The sequence below is a fragment of the Pholis gunnellus genome (genome assembly GCF_910591455.1).
Source record: "Pholis gunnellus genome assembly, chromosome: 11".
NCBI classification, from domain to species: domain Eukaryota; kingdom Metazoa; phylum Chordata; class Actinopteri; order Perciformes; family Pholidae; genus Pholis; species Pholis gunnellus.
The window spans coordinates 18,656,325-18,682,544 of NC_136538.1; the positions used below are offsets into that span (position 1 = coordinate 18,656,325).

At 41.3% G+C, this 26,220-nt stretch overlaps 3 protein-coding genes across 3 annotated transcripts in view; 1 reads left to right on the top strand and 2 right to left on the bottom strand.

Moving 5' to 3' along the window:
* Positions 1-13: 13 nt before the first annotated feature.
* On the bottom strand, positions 14-10,037 carry abcg5 (ATP-binding cassette, sub-family G (WHITE), member 5). Its single transcript, XM_079168431.1, has 14 exons — positions 9,720-10,037; positions 9,329-9,450; positions 8,827-8,963; positions 7,403-7,501; positions 6,742-6,874; positions 5,567-5,706; positions 4,799-4,928; positions 4,462-4,675; positions 4,127-4,332; positions 2,591-2,729; positions 1,967-2,040; positions 1,664-1,775; positions 1,396-1,508; positions 14-954 (listed from the first exon to the last, which is right to left on the bottom strand). Exons 1-14 carry the CDS (start codon positions 9,887-9,889, stop codon positions 770-772), a joined length of 1,974 nt encoding a protein of 657 aa, XP_079024557.1. The 5' UTR covers positions 9,890-10,037; the 3' UTR covers positions 14-769.
* A 146-nt stretch (positions 10,038-10,183) lies between these two features.
* Positions 10,184-18,156, top strand: abcg8 (ATP-binding cassette, sub-family G (WHITE), member 8). Its single transcript, XM_079168852.1, has 13 exons — positions 10,184-10,534; positions 11,290-11,391; positions 11,537-11,684; positions 12,005-12,243; positions 12,437-12,569; positions 13,171-13,440; positions 13,689-13,848; positions 14,163-14,264; positions 14,569-14,768; positions 15,022-15,098; positions 15,285-15,552; positions 15,657-15,784; positions 15,995-18,156. Exons 1-13 carry the CDS (start codon positions 10,490-10,492, stop codon positions 16,130-16,132), a joined length of 2,010 nt encoding a protein of 669 aa, XP_079024978.1. The 5' UTR covers positions 10,184-10,489; the 3' UTR covers positions 16,133-18,156.
* A 2,107-nt stretch (positions 18,157-20,263) lies between these two features.
* lrpprc (leucine-rich pentatricopeptide repeat containing) overlaps positions 20,264-26,220 on the bottom strand; it is a 48,696-nt gene continuing 42,739 nt past the window's right edge. The window contains exons 35-38 of the mRNA XM_079169466.1: positions 23,545-23,619; positions 23,336-23,420; positions 22,073-22,215; positions 20,264-20,551 (exon numbers count right to left, since the gene is read on the bottom strand). Of these exons, the coding sequence (XP_079025592.1) occupies positions 20,480-20,551; positions 22,073-22,215; positions 23,336-23,420; positions 23,545-23,619 (375 nt within the window). The 3' untranslated portion in view covers positions 20,264-20,479. The remainder of the gene's footprint in view (positions 20,552-22,072; positions 22,216-23,335; positions 23,421-23,544; positions 23,620-26,220) is intronic.

Consider the following 26,220-nt stretch of genomic DNA (forward strand, 5'->3'; position numbering starts at 1 on the left):
ATATCAATGTAAATACAGTTTACACTTTGCTTTATTTATTTCCTTTTGTGTCATTGTGTCTATTTTAAACATAACAAAACTACTTGTATAATAATGATGAAATGTTTTCTGAAAAAAATAAACAATTTTACAAATAAGCATCACTTCCTATTCATGAAACATTACAATCACATTATTTAAAAAAGAAAAGAAAATACAAAAGGGACATTTTTGTGATGATACACAGCGGCCCATCATTTGAATCAAACTGGTGATTTATAGTTTACGCTTAAGTTTTAACGTACCACTTCATATATACTTTTATATGAAAATAATTAACTTGACATCAGTGCAGATATTTACAGGACCTTATTTTTAATCTGTGCGGCCCGTCTCAGATGCTGTTTGAGCCCATTCAGTGTTATTTGGTGCTTTTTAGTACAAAGACCACTCGGTTATCTAGCTGCATATCAGGTGGTATAATGTCCGTGGATGCTGCACTGTACACTTTGCATCCTGCACTGGCATCGTTTGAGAAAACGTCTCATAGAAGCTCTCTGTATTCATCATTGCTCTGAGCTTTATAATACTTTCCCTTGAATGTTGGTGGAAAGGGTGCAGCCACCGATGATACATGTTGTACTTCAGTATTGCTCTTCTCAGACTAACTTAACACTTTAAATCTGTTTTAGATCTTCTCAACCAAACTCAGTTTATCTTGCTGTTTTAAACAAAAGACCCCCCCCCCCCCCACACACACACACACACACACGAATGTGTGTCTGTGGTTTTAGTGACGTACAAGCTTGTCTCTGATCTTGAAGCTGATGATGCCCAGCAGCAGGAGAGCAGGGAGGAAGGAGTAGAGGAGGACAAAGTCTAGTGTGTATCGAGACAGAGCGCCAGGATAACCCTCATCAATGATCTGACTGCCTTGAGTGATCATACAGGCTCCCGGCAAAGGTTTGGAAACATCTGCAACAGCACAACACCCCGGAGGGAAAATGTTAACAATTTGTCTGGTTTAAAACACGGCTTCAGTTCCCCTAAAACAGCCAGTGAGCGTCCTTCAATCTGTCTTGCCATGTGTCCTTGAACACTGAACTCATTCATGACATACAATACTTGTAAAAGCATTGATAGAAGAAGAGATTAAAGGCGATAGCTGTGAATCACATTTCCTTAACTAGATTGCAAAATATATTCCCAGTGATGTCAAGGCAGAGTAATATAAATCACCTGCAAAAAATTGTGTTTACATGTTGTTGTTTTAAAGTTCTACTCAAGCTGGTATACTTTGTTTTTGAGCTGTGAATATAACATGTTAAGTTTTCATTGATTTATATATTATGGGTCCCGTTTCATTCTCAGGGTAGGTGGAATCAGGATGGTCCCATCATGGTAAAAACAACTTACTGCATGTGAAGTTGAGTCCGTGGAACTCGGTGACTATGAGCAGCTCACAGCTGTACTTCTGGAAGGTCAGGTAGCTGAGCCACTGGAAGACCATCGGCATCTGCTGGGTGCTCCTGTTGAGAGGAGGAGGAAGGTGCGTTACTGGTGGCTTTATATCTTCATTCACACTAAAGAGCTTATTGCCTATTAGAGGTCCAAATCACAACAGGCTTGGCTTAAAGTTACTTAAACGCACTAATTAAATTGAAAACATATTGAGGTGTCTCACCTGAGGAAGCCAGATCCCACTAAGATCCCTGCAATGTTGAGCAGAGCCACTCCAGTGTTGACCATGTTCGGGTCGTGGAACACTCCCAATAGCACCACAGTTAACAACTCACCTGAGGGAAAAACAACATGTATACTAATACATGCAACTTAAAGCCACTAACAGTGAAAACATGACATTAAAAGGATCTTTATTTAACACATCTGTACAGTAGTTTATTCCTGTCAGTATTGACAGCAAACTAGCATGTCCCTACAATCGTTTGAAGAAATAGAAGATGGCTGTCAAGTGATCTTGTCTCACCTATAATATGTGGCACCAGGACAACAGCAGAATAACACAGGAAGCGCAAGGTGTCAGGGTGCATCCCCACCGTCCTGAGAGGATCATTTATAGAGGTTAGTGCTGTTAGAGGGTAAGTTTATAACTCTTTAATGTTCTGCTCAACTGCTTGGTGGAGCACATTATGAGTCACTATATCTTATTGAAAAATGTGTTTGATTCAACTCAATCTGGTTGAGTCATTTCTACCACTTGATTTAGGTTAAAAAATAAACTAGATGTTGCTGTAACACAAACACTCCAGACCTCATGAGGACTCTGTTAGGTCTAATTAAGCATCATTTTAAAGTTTTAGAGGTCTTACTAAATGGTATTACGTAACTTGATTAAACAAAAAATGTCTAAAAAAGGGTGAAACATGCTTTACCAAACGGTTTGGCAAAGTACTGTAAATATGTAAATATCTCGAATAAAGTATCACTACTACTAATTCCATTGTAACAAATTGATATATGTTGGTATTCTAACATAATACTACTATTCTAACAGAACATTATTTGTACATTTTTTTCTTTCTGTCTTGCAAATGATAGATTGGTGCAAGGCCACACACTTTTCTGGCCCTTAAACCGAACAAATACCCACCAGTAAAGGAAGGAGGTGAAGATGAAAACACTCAGGATGCTGAAGGGCAGGATGTGGAAGATGTAGGCCAAGAACATTTGCCATTTACTGTACAGACCATCCTGACTCTCCTGATCACTGATGGCTCGCAGCGCCGGGACTGTTGTTGATGAGCAGAGAGAGAGCAGATAATGTGATGAGTGGAAAAGAGGAGAAACATGATGCATCAATAAAACTAAAAATACATGCTGTAACATCCCATGAAGACCAAAGGCAAACCTGCTCCAACAAGCCAGGTTACTGGTCTTGATGTCCTGGTCAAAGCTGGCCGTTTGCCATCGGTCCATGTTCCAGACTTTTTTCAGAGAGCTCAGTAAACCCGTTTCTATCAGTCTTTATCTATAAGATTCAAGGTCAGTATACCATTCCCAGCCACTACCTCCGGCTGTTTGGGTGCTTGTGGAGTGCTTTTAATCACCTTTTAACTCGAGTTTGACTTCTGCTCAGCCCAGTGTTTTATCACATCTCTTATCCTCAGTATCTGTGACAGCCAGAGCCCTAAAGCTAAGATTTCACGCTCGGCTGAAGAAGACGGAGAAGATATAATCCTCACATATAGCCAATATTCTCCACTGGTTTGTGTTTATATCATCTTATAACATACACTCAATGTATATAATTAATGTTCAGATAGATTCTACAAAAGCAACACCTTTAAAGATCCATTTAGCCCTCTTTAACCTTAATTTAACTAATTAAAAAATAAGTGCGTCCAAGCCGCATTAATATTAAGTTAAAAACAATACATAGCACAAGATCAGATCAAATAAATAAAGTTCATGTAACCCTACCATCATACAGGTCCTAAAATAGGCCCTGACCTGTAGTTGTAGTTGTTTCTCTCTGTGTCTATAAAGTAAATGTGTAAACGTTTATCTGTATTTGAGGTTACCGTAAGTCACAGCAGCTGCTATAAATACTAAACATGAACACAGAGAGATGCACATACAGATAGACACAGATAATATAGACAGTATGGGTGTAGGTCTAAAAGGCACTTGGGTTCAGTGATCTCTAAATGGAGTAAAGTTCATTCTGCCCCTGTAGGTAAACTGCAACTACTTTGTGAGGATAACCAACTGCAGTTCTAATCTATATTACTAGTATTATACTTACAACTCATCACTTGATCTTTTACTTTAAGTCTCTTTGGGCGCTTCCACAGAGCAAAATCTAAGCTGGACTTCACACATTTCTGCTGAAGGGAACAAAAATACTGCAAGCAGCGGACCCCTTTCACCTACTGAACGAGAGATAAGCGAGCTTACACGGCTGAGATAGAGACGCTTCAAACGCGCTGTTTAACTTTTGATAGACCACACACACACACACACTTCCTCCACTTCAGAGTTTCCCCAAAGTCATCGTATCCATCTCATGTAGATATTTGTTCAGTCATGTTTTCAGACACTTGTAGTTTAAAGGCCTTGGACATTCCACCAAAACGTGAAATGTGTTTTTCCCCTCTTTGTGCAGATGGTATGTTGTGAAACTCACAGAGAGCTACTGCATTCAGCATGCCAGTGTACGGCGAAGCCCCAATGCTCTGATAGATGATGCCGATGCGGTCCTGCACAGCGCCCTTGTTGACGTCGTTGTCTAAATGCATCACGAAGAAGGCCACGAAGAGACCGTAGATCAGGTTCTGCGACAGACGCATCAGAACACCCATCCTGTCTCGGGACAGGTTTCTTGCCGTCCGCCTGCACACAGAACACACATGGAAGTACAGGTTAACACATAGAGAGCAAACAGGACAGATGCATGATACAGATGATGCCTTTTATAGACGATGTCTACACAAGGGGACTGAAGACTCGCTCAGCACTCACCTGAGCAGAACTTCAAGTTTGGCGGCACCGCTGGGCGACTCTTTGCTCTTAAAGGGGATGGCTGGCTTGTCTGCGCGCTGCAGGCTCTGCTCCACTTTTCCCAGCATGCTCTGGTAGATGGCAGACCTCTGATAGGATGACGTGATCCCATGCATGCGACTGAAGGTGACTGCCTCCCTGTCACTGCTGCGAGTGTCCACTGAGGTGAAGTCAACTGTTTGACATCACAGCAATTTCAATATTTTAATGTTCAATACACACATTCTTTTTATATGTTGTATATTGTCGAGATGAACATATTCTTTATTTGTTATAGCTGGATCATAGCATGCAGTACCATAGATGTCAAAGGGGTTGCAGTACTCTGGACACTCATATCCACATTGGCTGAAGAAGTCCACCATCTCCTCTGGCTGCCCACAGAACACCATCTCCCCCCGACTCATTATAGCTATCCTGCTAAACACCTGGGACACACACACACACACACACACACACACACATAGTTTAATGTCATCAGCATGCCTATCAACTAATCTACAACACATGATCCTCTGCCTCGGTAGAAAATGGTGAGTTTTTCTGTGTTTAAAGGAAAGATATTTTCCAAGTCTGAAAACAACAATCACATGCCCAAATGTCCATGGCAATAGTTTGTGATTGCTCTAATTGTTTCCCCTGTCCATCATGACAGAGAAAAGAATGTAATTCTAATGTAAGAGATGGAGGACAAATGAAAATGACTTCTAAAGTTGAGCTGAAGTTAATGAGGCTTCAGCAGACAAAATGTTTCTATCCCTCCACTGCAGCTTAGCAAGGACACGTCTGTAGAAACAAAGAGAGGAAATTACGTACTTATAAGGTTGTAACTTTTGAAGATAACCTCTTGATTTGACTAACAGAAGGAGAACAGTGGATTTTGTCCTCCGTCACTTCCATTGAAATCCCATTATACCGGGATCTCTTCATGTCCAGTACTGAGAGCAGGAACAAAAGCTGTTCTGGTGTACTTATGGTCGTATGGGTATTGATTTAAGATAGCCTTGAAATAATGTGTAAAAATCGTTTAGAGGAACGTTTTCTGTCTATTTGTCTATTTTCTCACCCTGAAGAGCTCGGAGCGCGGTTGGTGGATGGTTACGATGACGATGCGGTTCCTCTTGGCCAGCTCTGCCAGCAGCACCACAATCTGATTTGCGGTCATGCTGTCCAGGCCAGTGGTCGGCTCATCCAATAGGATCACCCCTGCAATGACATCACCCCAATGACGCAGGTTTGTCCCACATTGATGCATCCAGAACAAGAGAAAAGGCAGGACAATAACTTTTTTTCTTCTTTTAAGTTGGAAACTTTTAAATGTACTTTTTATTAAGTGGCACATACAGGACTCTCAACGGGGCCAACTTCACTCCTGAAGATAAGTGAGTCCTTTTTTTTTTTTTTGTTAATTACTCTAATTAGGACAATTAAAAGATTGGCTCTTTGCATTATGAAAGCAGAGTGGAATTAGCAGATGCTTTAATTGTGAGATTAATTCATTTCCTGGTTGATTGGAGAGGCAGCGAATGGGAACTCTTCATTACTCTGTGTGTGTGACTCTATGTGTGTGTGTGTGTGTGTGTGTGTGTATTTCCATTGCCAGTCTAATCCTGAATGAGGACTGAGACCTTTCATTCTCCCTGGAGGAATGTAGACCTGATAAACTACACCTGGGATGAGCACAGGCGCACACACACACACACACACACACACACACACACATCCACACAGAGGTGGGTCTCTGCTCATTCCCTTCGTGGTGTGATAACCCAGTCTTTCATTATGCTTCTCAATCTCTCCCTCTGTCCCTTTCTCTGTCCTTTCCTTAGTCCCCTCTCACTTAGATCCCTTTGTTTCTCAGCGTGGACTTCTAAAAATCTTTGGGGAGAGATGGGTTTTGTAGTGAACTTTCTTCTGTTCTCTGGATAGCTCAGTCCTGTTGCTTCCAACAGTATATGTATGAAATATCACATGTTTTATACAATCATTTACTAAACAGAGTGAGCAAAACTTTCTGATATTGTGACCACAGCCCCTTTTGTAAAATCCTCTTCCCATGTGTTTCAAAGCTTTAAAATGATCACCTCTAATGCTTCAGTTTACTCCACACCTCCTCATTTGAGTTATGTAAAGCTTTAAGGATTTAAGAGATAATGGCTTTGACCTTGATACATCTTAAATCAGCAGCAATAGCACCCTTTAGTTCATATGAAACTCATTCCCAGCTGCAGGGGTACTCACTTGGGTCCTGGAGTAGCTGGCTGGCGATGGAGACCCTCCTCCTCTCGCCCCCGGAGATCCCTGGGAAAACACGACCCCCAATAACACTGTGGGCCACGTGACTCAGACTCAGCTCGCCCATCACCGCCGACACCTGCACAGGAGTCAGAGGTCAAGGGTCAGCTGAGAATTACTACTAATAAAAGAATCAGCCAACAAAGGCTGACTGTAAACAATGGTCCTGATAGTTCTAGATAGTAGAAATCATTTCTGTGTATTACTCCTCTCTGAGTATTTCTGAGTCAAGGACAGGGCCTGGAGGTTTGCATTTGTTTTTAAAACATGATGAGGAAATATTGAAATAATAGAAATTGGAGGAAGTTCTACGTTTTATACATTTTTAATAAAAAAATCTTGAACACAGGCTTGCCAGTTGACATTTTAAGATCTTTTTGCATTGGACTAAAATGGTCAACACACACAGGAGTTACATAAAATATCAAACTCATTTGACCTTCAAAGAAATGTTTGTATCTAATTTATATTCTTAGTTATCCTGATGTTCTTTGAAATAACTGTGACTATTTGGCATAAGAAAGATGTTTTCTCTAGCCGGGAGAAATGCTTCAGCTGAAGAAATCCGATTGAGTAGACAGAGCAGAGGAGGCTCTCTAAAGGTCACCTTCTTCTTTATAGCTTTGGTCGAGTGTTTCCGCAGGGCCAGCTGAGCTGTGTAGGTCAGAGTCTCCTCCACTGTCAGATAACTCAACAAGTTATCACTCTGTAAAAGAAAGAGACAAAGAGAGAGTAAGAAAATATAGGAAAAGACGAGAAACAAGTAAGAGATGCAGTGAGGCTGACAATATTTATTCAGGATATATTGACAATGTATTGTAAAATAGCTTCCTAAATGTTTCTTTTATAAGAGAGATGAGTAACAAGACTATGGGTTAACACAGAGAAAAGGTTAAGACAATGCTGCTTCTCATTAATCTCCACCAAGAGGCATATATCAGTATTATCTCCTCCGTATTCCTCTTGTCTGTTCGTCGTCAATATTCAAACTACAGTATATCATGAAACTTAATGTTGTCTCTGGCATGAACTTTACTATAAATTAAATTTCCATGCTTCAGACTATTAGCAACTGAAACGTCTAGATTTCAGAGTATTATCTAAAGTATCACATCCCTGCACGCCGAGGTGTACATCCATATATGACACATACAGCAGTACTTTGAATATTTGTATGTTCATATACGCCGACTGGAACATACCTCTGCCCCAGACACACACACACACACACACACACACACATACACACATTTATGTCTTGAACCTGCTGCCTGCCTCAATTAACACATGGCGCCTCCCAATCCCACTTCTCCTCAGTCTCTCATCTGAATGACTTTAATATCAGGAGCTCATATCACCTCCTCATCTACAGCTTAGCAGGGGAAGTTAATGACGAGGCTTAGAGAGCAGAGGAGGGGTGCTATCAGCTAGAAGAGGGAGATGATTTGAAAGGAAGCAAGGCCGGTTTTAAGCCAGTGTTTTTAATTCAAGCTTTGGATACACTTGAGCACCTCTCATTGAGAGATTAAGTGTATGAGGAGGCCAGCGAGGGCCTTTAGTTAATTTCATCCAGAGGCCAGGGCAACCTTTTCAGGAGTTTTTGCAAAATGGTGCGTGTTCATTGAGTTTGTAGTTTGGTATTTATGGTGAATAACCACAGGCAACTTGAATACACACAAACTGTCTGCATGCAGCCTCCCACATGTGATAAGGGGCAAAGTTTCACCTGATGTCAGTGTGTTATGAGAACTAGGGCAAAGGGAAATGTGCATTTGATTAAGTGCTAACTACTTTCAAACCACCATTTTCAGCCTCTTTATTAGCAGTTCAGCAGTTTTATGCTGCTGTTTGGAAGCACAAACAACTGGTTCCAGTCACATTCTACAAACAAATCCAAGGTTTGATTGTTGTTGTTTTTCTCTTGTTGAGATGTGCTGAAGGCCCAGTTTGAAACATCCAGAAAAATGAATTACTTTCTTGAGGTCACAGATAACTGATTGTCTGTGTTTGAACTTTACGTCTGTGTGTTACCTGCAGTACATAGGAGAAGCAGTCCTGATACTCTTCTCTCTTCAGTTTCATGCCGTTAACGAAGACCTCCCCCAACAGTGTGCCACAGTTTCCAATCCTCCCTGAGATGGCATCCAACAACGTGGTCTTTCCTGAGCCTTTACAAGGCAAGATGCACACACACACATGGATATATATGACGTACAGTGAAACATATCTGATCATATCTAAGAACATTTTTGATAGGCAATAGACATATCCTCCATACACATAAATCCCTGTTTGCTGCAGAGGGACATTTCCCCATTCTCACATTCTAGTCTTAACCACTTAATTTGAGCTTTAACCTGAATAAAAAGGTTCTGTTGCATTGCCTTTATTTACGCTAAATTATTTGTCTAAATCACAAAATCTCTCAGAACAATCCATTAAAAATGTATCTTATTGTATGGTCCTAAAAATATGGGATTATTTTGTTGTTGTGCTTAAACACTTTTCACTTTTGACTGAGCTAAGAGCGAACCTGAATTGCCCAGTATGCCCATAATCTGCCCGCTGTCCACATGGAAGGAGACATCATTGAGGATCTGACGAGTCCATCGCTTCCTGTAGGTGGGTAAGTTCCACCACGGACCCACACGCTCACTAGAACACACACACAGACACACACACACAGAGGCACGATCTTCAATTGATCTATATGTGTTTATCACCAATCAGCAGTGTGTTTTATTTGACACTACATAGACAAAAGGTTGCAACTTCTCATGCGTTACATTTATTCCTCTGCCACCATAAAAATGCAGATAATGTGTCCCAAACCTGCCTGTATATGAGCATAATGATGTAGCATAATGTCTAATTGATTCTCAGTGTGTTGTTGTCTCTCAGTCATCCTCTTGTACACTCTTTACCTGACTGTGTAGTGGATCTTCCTGACACTGAGACAACAGGAGGGCTCTGGTCGCTCCCCTCCAGCGTCCCCACACTCATCCCTCTTCACCTCCGACACAAACTTGAAGGACTCTCTGACTTTGCTCCCGTTCTCTGGCTCCACCGACTGCATTGAATAAACGTTGTTCATGTCTCCGGCCAGTCTGCTCCTCCAAACAACAACCGTAAGTAAAGTCCGTCTCAGATCAGTTTGTTCATATCCACGCGACTCGTAAACAGGAAGTGAAGCTCTACATTTGAGTTGTCTTAGAGACCCAGACTTTGTTTCCCTGCACCCATTGCCTGTTCAGAGCAGCAAGTGCGATAGCAGTGGTGTCTCTCAGGAACCATAAACACACAGTGAACGCTGTGTTATCTCAGAGAACTTTGCTCTGGAGCTCTATAAAGAAGACCAAAAAAAAAAAAAAGTAGGGATAACTGGCTGACTGTCTCAGTCCTCAAGTTGAGCGCTGGGACCAGAGAAGATACGAGTAGCAGGAGCAGAAGAAGAACTGACATGACATGAATTGGGACGCTTTGAGACAGAAGGCGTTGAGACAAGAGGAGCTCTTCAGCTGGACTGGAGTCAAAGATCTAACAGAGAGAAGAAACGGTGAAGAGGGGAACAACGGGCGAACAACCAGCAACAAAGGCAGATACCCATAAAGAGAAAAAGAGAGGAACAGAAGAAGAAACAGGGGGGCCGTCGACCTCTTGACCCTCCAAACGTCAACCAGCAGCTTGCCTCATCATGGACACAGATACTGGCCTTAATCATACATACAGCTCCTCACAGGTCAGTTCATTACATGGGGTCCCGAGGCATTGGTTTGAAGTTCCTCTGCTAATATACTGATAAACTTTGGTTAAATCAACAAACAAGTCTAAACTTTCTTTTGATTCCTTTCTTCTCCACCAGCCACTGAGCTTCTGAATTCTCTTTGGCTGTGTGCCTAAATCAGATTGAATATAATAATGTGGGTTTGTTGGTCAAGAGTCCAACCATGCTGCACTAGGCCGTGACAGTCTATCTAAAAAGATCAGCACTATAATGTTTTTAGTTTGGTCTCAAGTATGCTTTAAGAGCATTGGAGATGTAAGCTTTCCACAGGCTTTACTGTATTATTTCAGTTATTATTCTGACAATAACTGGTTAGAAGAGCTGCATGAACACCATTTTGAATGCCTGAAGAACACAAATAAAATCTGTAGATTAATGTGATAAAGAAAAGGAACCCAGTGGGTCTGAAAACTGTATGTTTTACATGACATCAGTTATTACAACGTAACACTGTATAGTGTACATGTGCTGCATTCTGACTTTTGTTTTTTGGAAACATTTTAGGGATTACATAATGGTAATTTTAGTGTCAAATGGACTGTGGACCCATAAAAGGTCTCGGGCAACTGTTTGCACACACAAAGATGCACTCAAACATGCTCTTGCATTACTTTCAGTTTGTTATTAGTCTCAATATGGATACAGACACAAATGTCGAATGAGTGCTTGCCTCTCTGAAACTAGTTGACCTGTCTGCTCCTCTTTAACAGCATCGAGACAGCGAGTTGTTCTCGTCTGAAGAAGACAGCAGTCTCTACTTCACCTACAGTGGAGGGTGCAATGAGCTGGAAGTCAACAACCTGCATTATGAGGTAACCGACGGGCCGCCGCTCTGCTCTCATGCACAGTTATATTTAGCTTTTAACTGTTGCATGCTTTACTCCATATGTGCACGTTGCTGTATATGTGTTAATTGTGTAAGTGTGTGTGTCTGTGTGTGTTTGTGTGTGCTCGCAGGTGGACACAGCGGCTCAGATCCCGTGGTACGAGAGGTTATCAGAGTTCAAGTTGCCGTGGGAGATAAAAGGGAACAAGCAGACAGCCATCAACAAGCTCAGCCTCCGAGTCCGCAGCGGACAAATGCTGGCAGTCATTGGCAGCTCAGGTGATACACACACACACACACACACACACACACACACACAGCTGAACCTGCTGTCAAGGACCTCAAGTCAGCAGCACGTTTTACATTGACAACCAAAGCCACAATTACATGAAACATATTGCACAACAGAGAAACAATAAAAACGTTGTTTTCTAGAAAGAAAGCAAGAAAACATCTGCTATGTTTTGAGACTTATCAATGCCTCAAACATCTTGTAGGCTACTTGTCTTCTGACGCTGCTTAGTTCATATTTTGACTTGCATAGTGATTCTCGTTTGATGCTTCATTATTAATTTAAATACATAATCATCTTCTCCCAGGTTGTGGTAAAACATCTTTGCTCGACATAATAACATGTCGCGATGAGGCCGGTGCGATGACATCCGGTCAGGTTCTGATCAACGGGAAGCCCAACACGCCGCAGCTGGTGAAGAAGAGCATCGCTCATGTCCGCCAAGACGACCGCCTTCTTCCTCACCTCACTGTCCGTGAAACTCTGGCCTTTGTTGCCAAACTGAGGCTCCCCACCCACTTCACACAGGCCCAGAGGGACCAGAGGGTAAGATTAAACCAAGCAAAGACTGTCCACAACAAGAGGACCTTGTAATACAAACGCTGGCCTCACACTCGAGAGGTCACGCTCATGTAATAACACATGTATTCTCCATTTGCTGAAAGAACGGTTCTGTGTGCTGTGAAAGACATATTTGATACGTTATCTGTGACAAACTTTGTGCTGTTTTCTGTCACAGGTGGATGATGTCATCGCAGAGCTGCGGCTGCGACAGTGTGCTCACACCAGGGTGGGAAACGACTACGTGAGGGGCGTTTCTGGAGGGGAGAGGAGGAGAGTCAGCATAGCTGTCCAACTTCTGTGGAACCCCGGTGAGAGAAAACAACCGCTTGAAACCGCTTCTTTTTTTTTACCTTTCTCGAACTGGCTTGTAATTTAATCATAAAATCCCAAATTAAAAGTTTTGGTCACATTTAGAAGGCAGATTCTCCTCAGGTTGGAGCTGTTCAGTTGTTGCCAGCTGAGTTTTTTTACACATCAATCTTCACCACTAGCAATAGTAGCAGTTTAGACCGGCAGATATGTGTTTATGTTGCCACCTACAGGCAAAGAAAAGAATAGCTGCAGCAATGGCAGATTATTTATTATACTATATATACTTGTATAACTTTTTTTTTTTTAAACTGACATTTTATGGCATATTTTCAATGACATATACAATTACTTTTTAGAACATTTTTATGACATGCTATACATTTTTTACATATATACTACTAAGTATTATCCACACATCTCATTGCCTGTCCTGATAAGATTGAATCCCGTTAGATATCACAGGCCCCAGCCATCCCGCATCGCCACAACCCCCTTACCGCCAGTGGATCGCCAACAACAAGACGGAACTGGACAATTCAGGCAAGAGAGTCGTGTCTTTTTATGGATTATTGAACTGGTGTTTTTTTTACATTTCAGGTATTTTAATCCTGGACGAGCCCACGTCAGGTTTGGACAGCTTCACAGCCCACAACCTGGTGATCACACTGTCCCGCCTGGCTCGGGGAAACCGTCTAGTCCTGCTGTCGGTCCACCAGCCTCGGTCTGACATCTTCCAGCTATTCGACCTCGTCGTCCTGCTGTCGTCGGGTTCGGCCGTTTACTGCGGCGCCGCTCGTGACATGGTGCCTTACTTCACTAGCCTCGGATACCCCTGCCCACGATACTGCAACCCCTCTGACTTCTATGGTTAGTGTGTGTAGAAAGCTGTCAAAACAGCATCAAGAAGGTGTTTGTTTTCAGAGCCCAACCATCTCTGACAGCTCATTGGCTTAGAGGTCATTTAGCACCATGAAAGGTGACACCAATGCAGAAAGACAGCATTCAATTTGTCAAAACTCTATCAGATTAATGATAAATAGTATAAATCTTGAAACATCCTAGGATTCAACTGTGACCCATTCTTCTTTATAACACTATTTATTTGATGTGTCCAGTTGATCTGATCAGTATAGACCGGCGCAGTCCAGAGCGAGAGGCCGAGTGTTTGGAGCGTTCCACAGTTCTGGCTGAGCGGTTCAAGGAAAAGGTCCGAGACACAAACACTCACATGTGGAAACCAGCTGGGACCAACACAGAACCAACACAAACTGAGAGGTAGCAGTGTGTTCAAGTTTGCCCTCTTTTCTTTACCTTTTCTTTACCTCCCTTCTCCCCAGCAATGAAATAACTTCATATATAAAGGCACTTATCGCAGCAGCAGCTACATGGTGTTTTTGGGTTGCTTGAACAACTTGCTACCCAACAACATAGCTGTGTTTTCAGCGACCCGTTTCAGAGGCAAAATTGATTTTGTGTTTTGTAATTGAGTTTTAGCTCTGGACGGAAAAAAAAGGCTAGATTCATGCTTTAATGTTAATAATGTAACTGGTTGCAGTGTGCTAACACAGACACTGTTTTCTTGCCTGCAGCCCTCAGCAGATGAGCAAAGTCAAAGGAGAGGAAGTAATCACTATTTCCAATCAGAGTAACGCACTACCCGGCCGACTTCACCAATTTACGACCCTCATCAGGTGAGAACAACTCACAAAGATGTATAACAGCGGTGGTTTACAGACAGACTTATTTGCTCTCTACTTTTGAATAAGTTCTCTGTTACTTAAGGCTATTCACTTTTAATTTCTCTGCTCAGTGCAAACTAGTTTTCATAAATTCCCAATTGCAGCAGGAAGTGTTCAGGTGTTTCAACTGACTCAGGTTGGTGGTAAAGTGTGCAGTCGTCTTATTGTAGCTGGTTGTTTATTGGTTATTGTGAGATAAATATCAGCAAATGTCACAACAATTGGTAATCCCCTTTGTGTTGATCTTCTCCCTCAGGCGTCACATGTACAATGACTTCAGAGACCTGGTCACCTTATTCGTCCACGGCTTCGAGGCCCTCCTCATGGCACTGCTGGTCGGTTGTCTCTACTACGGGGCCGGAGAAGAGCGTCTGTCCATTCAGGACACAGTCGCCCTCCTCTACATGATCGGAGCTCTCACCCCGTTCGCTGTGGTGCTGGACGTCATAGCTAAATGTGAGTAACTACAGCTGTCAATCTGCAAATCAGTCGAGCAGTCAACAACGTTCATATTGAATCTATTTTAGCATCTTTATTTGATGCGCAGAAACACCGCACAAACAGACTTTTCTTTATTAGGAGCAAGATTGAAAATATTGTTAGCAGAGGACTCTGAAACTTCACTCTGAACAGTTACAATCTTTAAGGCACCCTGATACTAGAGGTCATAAAGCTGCAACTCATCAGACTAACCTCATGTTCTCTGCAGGTCACACAGAGAGAGCCATGCTCTACCACGAGCTGGAGGACGGCATGTACTCCGTCACCTCCTACTTCTTTGCCAAGGTAAGCCACAGGGACCTCCAGTAGGGGTCAGCCTCGCTCCATGCTGGAGTCTCTCTTCAGTGTATTGTACAGTACTGTAATGTGGTGTTGGAAAGCATGTCTCCATGCAGCTAGAATCAAGTGTCCACAATGTGTGAATTTCTCTTAATTTCTGTAGATTTGAACGTATGCATTCCCCACATTCAGGTCCTGGGGGAGCTACCAGAGCACTGCGTGTTCACCCTGGTGTACGGCCTGCCCATCTATTGGCTGGCCGGTCTTAACGAGGCTCCGGACCGTTTCCTGCTCAACTTGCTGCTGGTGTGGCTGATGGTTTACTGCAGCCGAGCCATGGCTCTGTTCGTAGCTGCCGCGCTGCCCACCCTGCAGACCTCAGCCTTCATGGGCAACTCCCTTTTCACCGTCTTCTATTTGACCGGAGGCTTCGTCATCAGCCTGGAGAATATGTGGCTTGGTGAGGAGATGAATTCATTTTCCCTCAGTGAAAAGATGTGTGAGGATAGAGAACGGCTGGCCAGTCTGTGATGTTTACACCCGTGCATGTTCTTGACTTTTCAGTGGCCTCGTGGTTCTCTCACGCCTCCTTCATGCGTTGGGGTTTTGAGGGCATGCTGCAGGTGCAGTTCAGTGGCAACATGTACCCCGTCACCATCAGAAACATCACCATCAATGTCAACGGCATACACGTGAGTTAGAAACGAAAACACAAATACAGAAGCATACGTGGTTGTTCATCAAACAGTTTAACTGCAGGTTCTGCTGTTTTTTTTTGTCGAAAAAACCACAATATTTGGCAATAATTGTACATAAATGAACACAACTATTGAAACCAACGTACTTTACATGGTCAAGCCAACACCTCTCTCATCCTGTAACCCTCTCTGTTTGTCTTTGAGGTGGTGGAGGCCATGAACATGAACCAGTATCCTCTGTACTCGTGCTATCTAGTCCTGCTGGCAGTCTGTCTGGTCTTCATGGCGCTCTATTACGTGTGCCTAAAATTCATCAAGCAGAAGTCCAGTCAGGACTGGTGAACACATCTGGACCCGTTTCAACAATCGGACCAAACGCTGGCTGAAATCACACAAATGACATCAGAGTCAGGGAGTGTGTTTTTTGTGCAGCAGTGGGAGGAAGTCATTTGGGTTCTAGTTCGACTGGTTCGACACTGAGCCATGCTGTCGTCTGTCATTTTACCGTTCTTATTAGGATGTTTTATAGTGAGCACAGTGCTAAATTTAGGGGATAAAAGTAAGATATATCTTTGGAAATACCATTTACCATTACACAGACTTGTTTTAGTGGTAAAAACACAACCCTGGTAAAAAGTAACCCTTCTTAATATATATTAAAAAATCCTCAAAGTGCAGCAATTTTTCTCATCTTTAGTTGAAATCATCGTAACATATATCCAGCGTTTAGGAGAAGCATGTGTTGCAGTACTGCTGTGTGCTGCTGGGTGGCAGCAGAGCGCTGCACCAACATCAAAGTTGAAATGATTCTCTCCCTCTCGGCTCCATCTTTGCAAATGATTAGAGCGCCACTTTGGCTGATATCCATCTGCAGCTTTTGCTTGTTCCATTTTCAATCTTCTTCTTTCCAAAGCTTTATCTCTTTTGTATATGTAAGGTTATTAAGCTTAACAATGTGCGGGCCAGTATAGGAAGCACTGAAAGAAAAGCCTGGTAGAGATTTAGTAAGTCACACTTGAAAAAAAAGAAAAAAGGAGCTTGTACTTGTGTCCTTATAGATTGAAGATTATGTAAGCTGTGTGTTTTTGTACTGTTGCAAAAGCCTGAATAACATTTTACAGACATGCTTTGAGTCCAAATTAGTAAAGTATTAAATCAAATTGCTCCACTTGAGCGAGTTTATTTGTGTCCTCGTACTCTCGGCTATCCTTTGACCTGGTCATTCAGTAACATGGTGTCGTCACTTGTAGCTGAGCAGTTTCATAACAATGAATGGTATTGATAATGCGATTATCTTTCACATTCTGGTTTATATTTCCGCACCGCACAAATCCCTTAGAAATGCTTCTTCATATGTCACCATAAAGGGAATATCAAGTGCATGTAACACCATAGTGATAAGCAGAGAACTGCAAGAAACAAGCTGTGGTTCATAACAAAAGTTCCTAAAGTTACATCTCCTGCGTCTTAATTTGTATCCCAAATAATCTCCGCTGCAGCAGGCTGGCCCTCTGACGTCAACTAGCACACCATCTTCTTGGGAAACCGACCAGTGTGTGTTGTTATCTAAGGCCTGCCTCAGTCGGGGTCAAGAGCAGCTTGTGTTACATGAAAACAGGAATATCTGAGGCTGGGATTTGACAACATAAAGGGTTCAAAGCCCAGCAGAAGAGGGCTGCAGATGCTGGTCCGGGGACAGAGGAGAGAAGCTGGCATAGAGTCAGACTGCACGAGACAGTATTTCATGAAAATCGATGCTAAGTAAAGGAAATAAAGTATCTTTTTGCAACTAATTCTGTGTTCACACCAGAAAAGTGATGTAATACATCATGAAAAACATTGATGTTTACTATTCTTCCACATCGCAATGCACAACAGAAGGGTGGAACAAATATTCAGATCCTTTACTTCAGTAAAAGAACTAATATCAAAAATGAAAATTTAAAATAATACTTAAATAAAAGAACACTAGTGTTGTTGATAAAATTGACTGTAAGTATCAAAGGTAAAAGTACTCATTACGCATCCTATAAGTATCATAGTACTACATTCTATTCCTATACTTTTGGGTAATCTGTAACAATGCATCATATATAATAAAGCCTTCGTAGGTTTGGTGTGTACAATTTTAATCTGTAAAGTAATTAGTAACTAGCAGTCAGATAAATGTAGTGGAGTAAATAGTTCAATATTTCCCTCTGACATGTAGTGAAGTGTACAGTAGCAGAACATGGACATAAAAATACTTTACAAAGTACAGTCGTGAGTTACTTTCCACCACCGAGCTGCACGCAAATGTGAACTAACTGGATGTAAAGTGTATTTTGAAACGTGAATTCAATAATAAAACAGTTCCACCTCAGAAAACAAAAGAAAGCATGTCTGTGAAGTTTAATTTTGTAGTGTTCTTAGGTCGAAGTTTGATGTATGTTGATTTCTTGTATACTTACTGCATAAACAGTGCACTATAATGATTCATAATTCATTAATTGTCATTGATAACCGTCCTGCGTTCTAGTTCTTCTGTGTTTTCGGGCCCTGGCATCGTGCTGACAGACTCATCAGGACACCTCAGTGGAGCTGAGCCTCTGTTAACGTAATTAGCTCCATTTGTGCTCGACAGTACCTGCTGCCCTGAAAAAAAAAAGGTTAATTGTACCACTAAAATGTCTTTTACACCACACAAATACCCATTTATTAGCAGAAATACTCCTGTACATTTCCAACATTACCACCATCAATATTATCAAAAGCGCAGCAGACAGTGCTCATCATTTCAGCTCAGACAACTTATACAAAGAGAGAAAGAGAGAAAGGACATTTGGATTTGGAAGGAGGTCGGATTAGAGGAGGATGAATCTTCATGCCTCAGCTGTCGTCTGGGCTTTAGTGCTTTTACTTTCAGCTTGTCTGCATGAAACTTAAAGGACTCAAAAATACATTTAGATTCAAACATATACAAAACAAACGGCAATAAATGCTCCTTTGCCACATAGTGAGGCTATACGGTGTGTGTGTGTGTGTGTATGTGTGTGTGTGTGCGCGCGTCTCTTTATCTTGCCTCTTTCCAAAGGTAAACTACAGTGGAGCCCTCCTGGGTCCGTCTAATGGTTTCCACTCTCCAACCAGGTTGTCTCGTTTCATCTTTAAATCCCCATTAATACTCAAATTAGGGATTTGCAGCACACTCCCCAAACACACACTTTCGCACTCTGCCTCTGTTCCCGACTAATTAATCAGTGTTTTGATCCAGACAAAGTGTTGAGGTGGGTGCTTTTCGGAGGGGAGTAGGTGAGAGCTTTCCTGCAGATTACACCGGCTTCTTACATTGTATGTTTGTACATTATTATTACACTTATGTACTAATTAATGCTGGTAAATAGCTGTGTTCACTGTAGAAGGAGAGACAGAAGGTATATACTAAGACTTATTACATACTGTACTATGATTTATTCATGACATACTGTACTATTACTTTTTTATGGCGTGCTATATATTCTGACGTATTTATGGATTTTCTTTGACATACTATACTATTATTTTATTACTTTCATTACATAGTGTGGCATTTTATTATACATTTAAATATGACTGTTGATTTCATGACATAATATACTTTTGTACCATATTTTATGACCTACTATACTATGAATTTTTTTCCAACTGTTTTAAGACATACTATACTATTACTTCATTACTTTGAAGACATGATACAATGCCTTATTTTCTGACTTTTAATGACTTACTAAGAGTAATTTGACTATAGTGTGATTAACAAACCATACTCTGACTTTTTCATGACTATTTTCAATATACTACACTGACTTTTCTGACTATTGATATATATCATACAGTGCCTTTTTAAATCACTTTTGAGTTTTTAAGGCATACTATTTACATTATTTTTATGACACTTTACTATGTAATAAAACATACCTTTTTCACAACATACCGACTTTTTTTCTGACTTTATATGAAATCATATCCAATGACTATTTTAAAGACCTACTACACTATGACTTTCTCATGACATTCTTTACTTTTGATTCTTTACTTTTATGACATACCATACTGACTTTTTCCCCCTCTCCATCACTTTCATTACATACTACATAATACTATGACTTTTTGTGACACTTTACTTTGATATTCTTTCTGACTTTTGTCGACATACTAAACAACTTTCTTATGACATCCTACTTCACTTTTTTAAAGTCATATTACTTGTATTCGTCTTCTTCCATTACATACCTTACTATGTCTTATTCATAACATACTATATTATGATATTTTTTCTGACTAGTTCATAACATACTACACTGACTTTTTTCTAACAAACTACATCATGGAATCGTACATGCAGCCTCAATGGAGCTGAAATATTGTAAATGGAATTCGTTACACTCCCTACTGCCCTGAAGAACAGGTTTATTTAACCAGCAAATATCTTTTAAACCACACGAAGACTCAGGCTCAGAATGTGACATTTATTAGCATAAATACTTCTGTACATTCTCAACATCATCATCAATAATATGCTCAAGAGCACAGTGGACAGAGTATAACATCCAACTGTTATAACACAATACTCAATACTTCAGCGCGGACACCTTATAAAAAAGAAAGAAAGTGTGAAAGGACGAAAAAGTTTGGATTTGGAAGGAGGTCGGAGGAGAGGAGGAGGAATCTTTATGCCTCAGCCGTCGTCTGGACTTTGGCTGCTCTCTCTTTCAGCTTGTCTGCATAAAACTTAAAGGACTCCTGGAAAGAAAAAGAAAGACAATTTAGCAAACTTTCTTTTTTTAAATCTTTTTCTGACATACTGTGACTTCCTTATTACTTTCATGACGTACTATATGGTGACTTTTTATTAAATACCTAAATACGACTCTTGCTTTTATGACAAAAACATGGACTTTTTTATTATTTCATGACATATATACCAACTTTTTTAAGAGACTGTTTTCTGACTTTTGATGACATACTATAGGACTTTATCACTTTAATTCATATACTATACTAAGACCTTTTTATGATTACATACTATGACTTTTTTAATGACATACTATACTATGACTATTTATGACATAACACTATGTACTGTGATACAAACTAAGAGTGGTTTCATATGAAGTTACATTTTATTTTAAATAACAAATAGCAGTCATGGTAATAAATGGGATCTGTGCTAATCAACTATTAGGGTTTAAGTGATATTTCTTTAACAGAGCAAAAATAATATAATCAAAATAAAATCCATGTTAACTCAGATTATGGAATTACACATTTACATTACTTTCCCTCATGAAGTAAGGCAGACACTCTTTTTAAATAAAATTGATGAATGTGACAAGTTCTCTTAAATTACTCGTACACGCCACTGAAGACCAAATCTGTTAGTAGATTTTTTGCTGTCGTCATCATGGCGTAGTAACCTCTATGTAGATGATACGAGGGAGAACAACAAGGACTGGTGGGTTTCTATCTACCCGAGATGCGTTTATAGAAACTTCCGAGAACACCGTAACTGTTCACCTTTCCCTCTCCTTGCAACTCCTCTGGCTCTCTTTTGCTTATAAAACCCAGCAATCACTTAACTATCCTGACATCCAGTGAATAATGCAGCAGCTTCTCTGCCTTCATCCCTCTCCTTCTCCTTCTATCTTTGCACTGCAGGTGAGTGAAGGTAAGAGGTGGGCTTCGTTCTACACCTGCCTCCAGGGGACAGTGCATTAAAGTGCTGGGGCTGAGAGGTCTCTGTGTGTGTGTGTGTGTGTGTGTGTGTGTGTGTGTGTGTGTGTGTGTGTGTGTGTGTTTGTGTGCGTGAGTCCTCTGCCAAAAATAGAGCTACATCAAGTTACAAAATGTGCAATGTGCTGAAATGCTCAAAAACACTAGGCGCCAGAAACGGAGAGCGGCTATTGCAGTGACACCATCTCGGTTACACAATATATGTACTCTGACCCACCCACACCCACACACACACACACACACACACACACACACACACACACACAGACACACACAGGAGGCTAGCTGCAGGCCTGAGCAGGAAGACTGCTCTGTCACATTACTATGGTACTCACAGACCACAGCACACGCACACACACAATGGCACGCATTAGGATGCCAGCCGGACAACTGCCAGCACCAGTTTAGGAACTGCAATGAGTGCCGTGTTCGTATTTGAACACAGATCTGTTCATAATATGTTGTTCATGTCTGCATGCTTGTATCAATATGGATGTGTGTGTGTGTGTGTGTTGTGTGTGTAAGACTCACAGGTGGCTCAGTGAAGGGTGCAGTCTCTCCTTCAGTACGGTAAAGCACGGCAAGTCGTTTGAGTGACAGCTCGTCTATGACCGCCCCCTCCTTCTGTATCTGCTCATGCAGAGCCTTGGCTGACGATAGGTCCTTATCCATAACTGCCAGACAAGAGGATGGAGAGAAAAGGTAAGTCAGCAAAATGAGACAAAAACCTCACATGTGACAACATTATTTAATGTAAACATTTAGAGAAAATAATCCAACTTTGTCTATTATCAATAAATTGGCGCCAAGAACTGAAATGCACACGCATACTGTCCAAAATGTCTTTGTACCTATGCCAGAATAATACATTATTTCTAAAATGCTGCTGGTTGTGCATGTTAAACAAGTAGCAGGTGGAAAATAACTTGTGTGGAGTAATGATTGGACGGAGTAGAATCGAAGAAAAAAAAGCAAAGTTAAATTGTGCCCTAATTTTGAGTTTCACTCTTTGAAAGAGTAGAAATCTTAATTTAGAAAAATAATGTAAATTAAAAAATTTACAAGATTATTTCAGAATTTAACTAACTTTGTGTATAGCATCTCTTTCCTCAAAGTACAACCTGAAATGGTTGAAATGATGTTCTGTCGATGTGAAACCTCATGACTGTGTGCGGTAGTGCGTATCAAAGAAACAAAAGTGGAAAGTAAGGTCACTACTAAAAAAAGACAAGAGAAAGTTAAAAAGACAAGAGAAAAAGAAAAACTAAGGGACGAGCAGAGCAGCGCTAAATGTGTCCCCTATGGCTGCCTTGACCGACCAGCTAGCTGATGCTAATTAAATAGTCATGTCTGCTCATCTCTGGTGTGACAAGGTACGTAAAGAGGGGAGACGGGAGGGTGAGAAGGTGAAGAGAAGAGAAGGGCATGAGGGGAGGATAGCGGTAAAAGAAATGAAGGGAGGACAAAAAAATTGAGGGCAAGAAAAGAGAGAGTAAAAAGGTGGAGCGGGCAAGAAAACAATGAGGAGAGGAGGGGAAAAAAAAGAAAAGTTGAGTGGTGGACTGTGTTGCGATTAGCACGCTAGGCTAGCCAGGACAGCTAACTCATTAGAGGACATGTGTTCTTCTAACCCCTGAATGTCTGCCTGCACACACACACACACACACACACTCCATGACCTGATGCATTGTTAATGTCTCCGCCTGCTGCACCAGACGAGGCCTTGTGTGTGTGTGTGTGTGTGTGTGTGTGTGTGTGTGTGTGTGTGTGTGTGAGTGTGAGTGTGTGTCTTACCATGGCATTTCATGAGGTACGGGTACAGCACCTCCTTCCCAGTGAAGTCTGGAATCAGGCTCAGCAGGGCCTTGATCTTTCCCACCTTTTATATATACAAAAACAATACCGTTGATGAACTTGCATTTGGTCGGTACAATGTTGTCATTACTAACAGAAATCATGGAGAAAAAAAAAGTACACAAATTATTCTTTAAAAATGGTTTTACCTGTCCGGGACTCTGAGCCTTCTGAGCCAAGAAGGACACCAGCACATCCTTCTGTTCAGCCACAGCGTTACAGCGCTACAGCAAGACAAGAGGGACAAAAGAAAGGTGAGACATACAACATGTGTTATTGGGCTGTAGAAATAAAACTCAGTGCATTTTGGTGGACCAATTATGTTATGATAATCGTTTTGGCATTTGTCTACAACAACTAGGCGTTACTAGTTAACCTGCACACTAATCCGATATATCTGTGTTAAGTTAATATCGTCCAATATATCAGCACGTGGAGACACTGAACAGTGGAAAGTGTTGCAGAATTATCTCTTTGCATCAATCATCTGACGCTGGTCAGTGATGCTGATTAAATTAAATGGATAAATAAATAAAAAAGAAGTAAAAAGTCACTTTGGTGCGCTGCATCTAAATAATACAATATATATTATATTTAGTATAAAAAAAATGTTGAAGCAAATCAGAAAGACGTTTAACCTGTGCATGACTGCTTATGATGGAGACATGTCATGCAAGCATACATACAATATACGGAGTGTGTGTGTCTGCTGGAGATGCATTAACGCTGCTGAGCTCCGAGTGAGTGAGTTCATTCTCCTGGCTGAGCAGCAATGAGGTCCGATTACTAGCCAGTCGTAAACTAACGCGTTTCACTCCTTCTGCACCTCGTACAGAATTGAAGGCGAGTGGCCTGTAAGGCTTTTAACAGGATGAGACACACACACACACACACACGGAGAAGGTTGCCTTCTTTCGGAGTCGCCAAGCGGCAGAATGGCTTGAGTACAATCAGACCAACACTATGCCACTTCACTCCACTTCGCTCCGTGCTCTCACTCACTCTCTCCTCCGTTAATTTCCACCCCTCGCTACACCAACCTCTCCCAAAGGTGATGCCAACAACCAACTTGGCCTCCCGTCTCCACTGCTCCTCACACATACTGCCTAAAAGCTCTGGATACCCAGGGAATGCCTTTTCCTCAATGACCCCCCCCCCCAACACACAGAAACACGTAAGCAGTCGTAGACAAGTTCGTAGAGCTCGTTTCACTTCTTACTGACGCACTTCATCCCTCTAGCTCCCCACCGACCTCACGTCCTTCTCTCCTATAGCCTCGTCATCATTATTGACTGCTCGCCTACTTAAAAGCTTTTCATGGTTTTGGAGGAGTCGGGCCGCTACACCCTGGAAGAGCGGCTTTGAGAAGGGGAGTCAGGAAGAAGAAGAAGACGGGCCACGATGAAGAAACGAAAAGGAGCACTCCAGTTTAGCCTGGTGTCACATCAGCGAAGTCCGAAACTTACAAACTTAACACAAGACAAATGGGAGAACACACTTTAGAGGAGTCTTTGTAGTTTCACTATCCGACACCATGAGCATTTGATCCTGGAGTTTTGTTTTCTTGTTACACGTGTTTTGCATTTAGTATTTAAATGTTCAGGGTTTAAGAGGCGTGGCATCCTGACTACTGGTTATTATCAGCAGGCAAGTATTGCCTCCAGATTTCTATTCTTTGAATCTAACGGTTTACATTTGTAATGTCTGTAGAGCACTTTAAACTGTGTCTCAACTCAATATATTATGTCATGTTGGACTGTCAAACCTCTACGGTACGGACATCAATTAGAAAAGTTCAAAAAGAACATCCCACTTCCTCCTTCTGTCTCTACTTGGTCTTCTGATATGAAACCTGATAACAGACATTTTTTTAACTTGTTTTTCCATCTTGAGCTTCTATCTCACAGAGAGAAAGGGTGGAAAAAAAAACAAGCCAAGATGCATATCAAGCAAGCATATTATAGCTTTAAAATAATGTAATCCATAGTTTGTGTTTAAATAGTCATGAAGATGAGAGTAGTAAGTAATGTATCTGTTCATTAACATTCATGCCAGTCAGACATCCCTGTTTAAAGATTGAGAGGGATAATCATTGGAGATGTCAGGGAGGAATGAAGAACGGCGCAGACGCTCCATGTTGGAGTGCGTCTACAGTGTTTGTTTATTTCCTCCAGATTCCCTCATTGTTGGTCTGTTTCAGAAGAGTTGGAGTCACTGACCCACTTGGTAGATAAAAGGTAAGAAAACAAAGTCAGGCCTCAGCACAAAGCATATTTTAGATCTTTTTTAGAAGTACTGTATGTGCGCACGTTCTTTCCCCCATTCTCATGCTGTTTTCATAAACTACTACAGTTTGGAAACACCCTGACTGTTCTACTGTTTATTACAATAATATTTAAAACTAATGCTGTAGATTTACTGACCTTTGGTTGCACGTTCAATGTATTAACTACTCAGATTTGGTTGTATTGATAGCCCTTTGTACGCTTGTTGAAATGGTACTTTGATCAGATCTATTGTGCAGCAACATTAAGATTCATAAGAATTTAATATGAATTCGATATAAATCCAAAAACTCACAACAAACGTATGTCAGGGTGAAAATGCGAGCAGCTAAGATTGTGTGACAAGAACATAGTATGACGTGAAAAGCAGATTCCTTTCGTCCATGTTTAAAAAGTGATGAAGTGTGGTATGTGAGGGCGGTAAGTAATATATCTCTGTTCATTAGTGCCACACATGCAACTGAATGACTGAGAGGGGTGATCACTCAGCAAGTGAGAGAGAAATAATCGCTGTTAGAGAGAGCAGCGTCTTCATCTTCG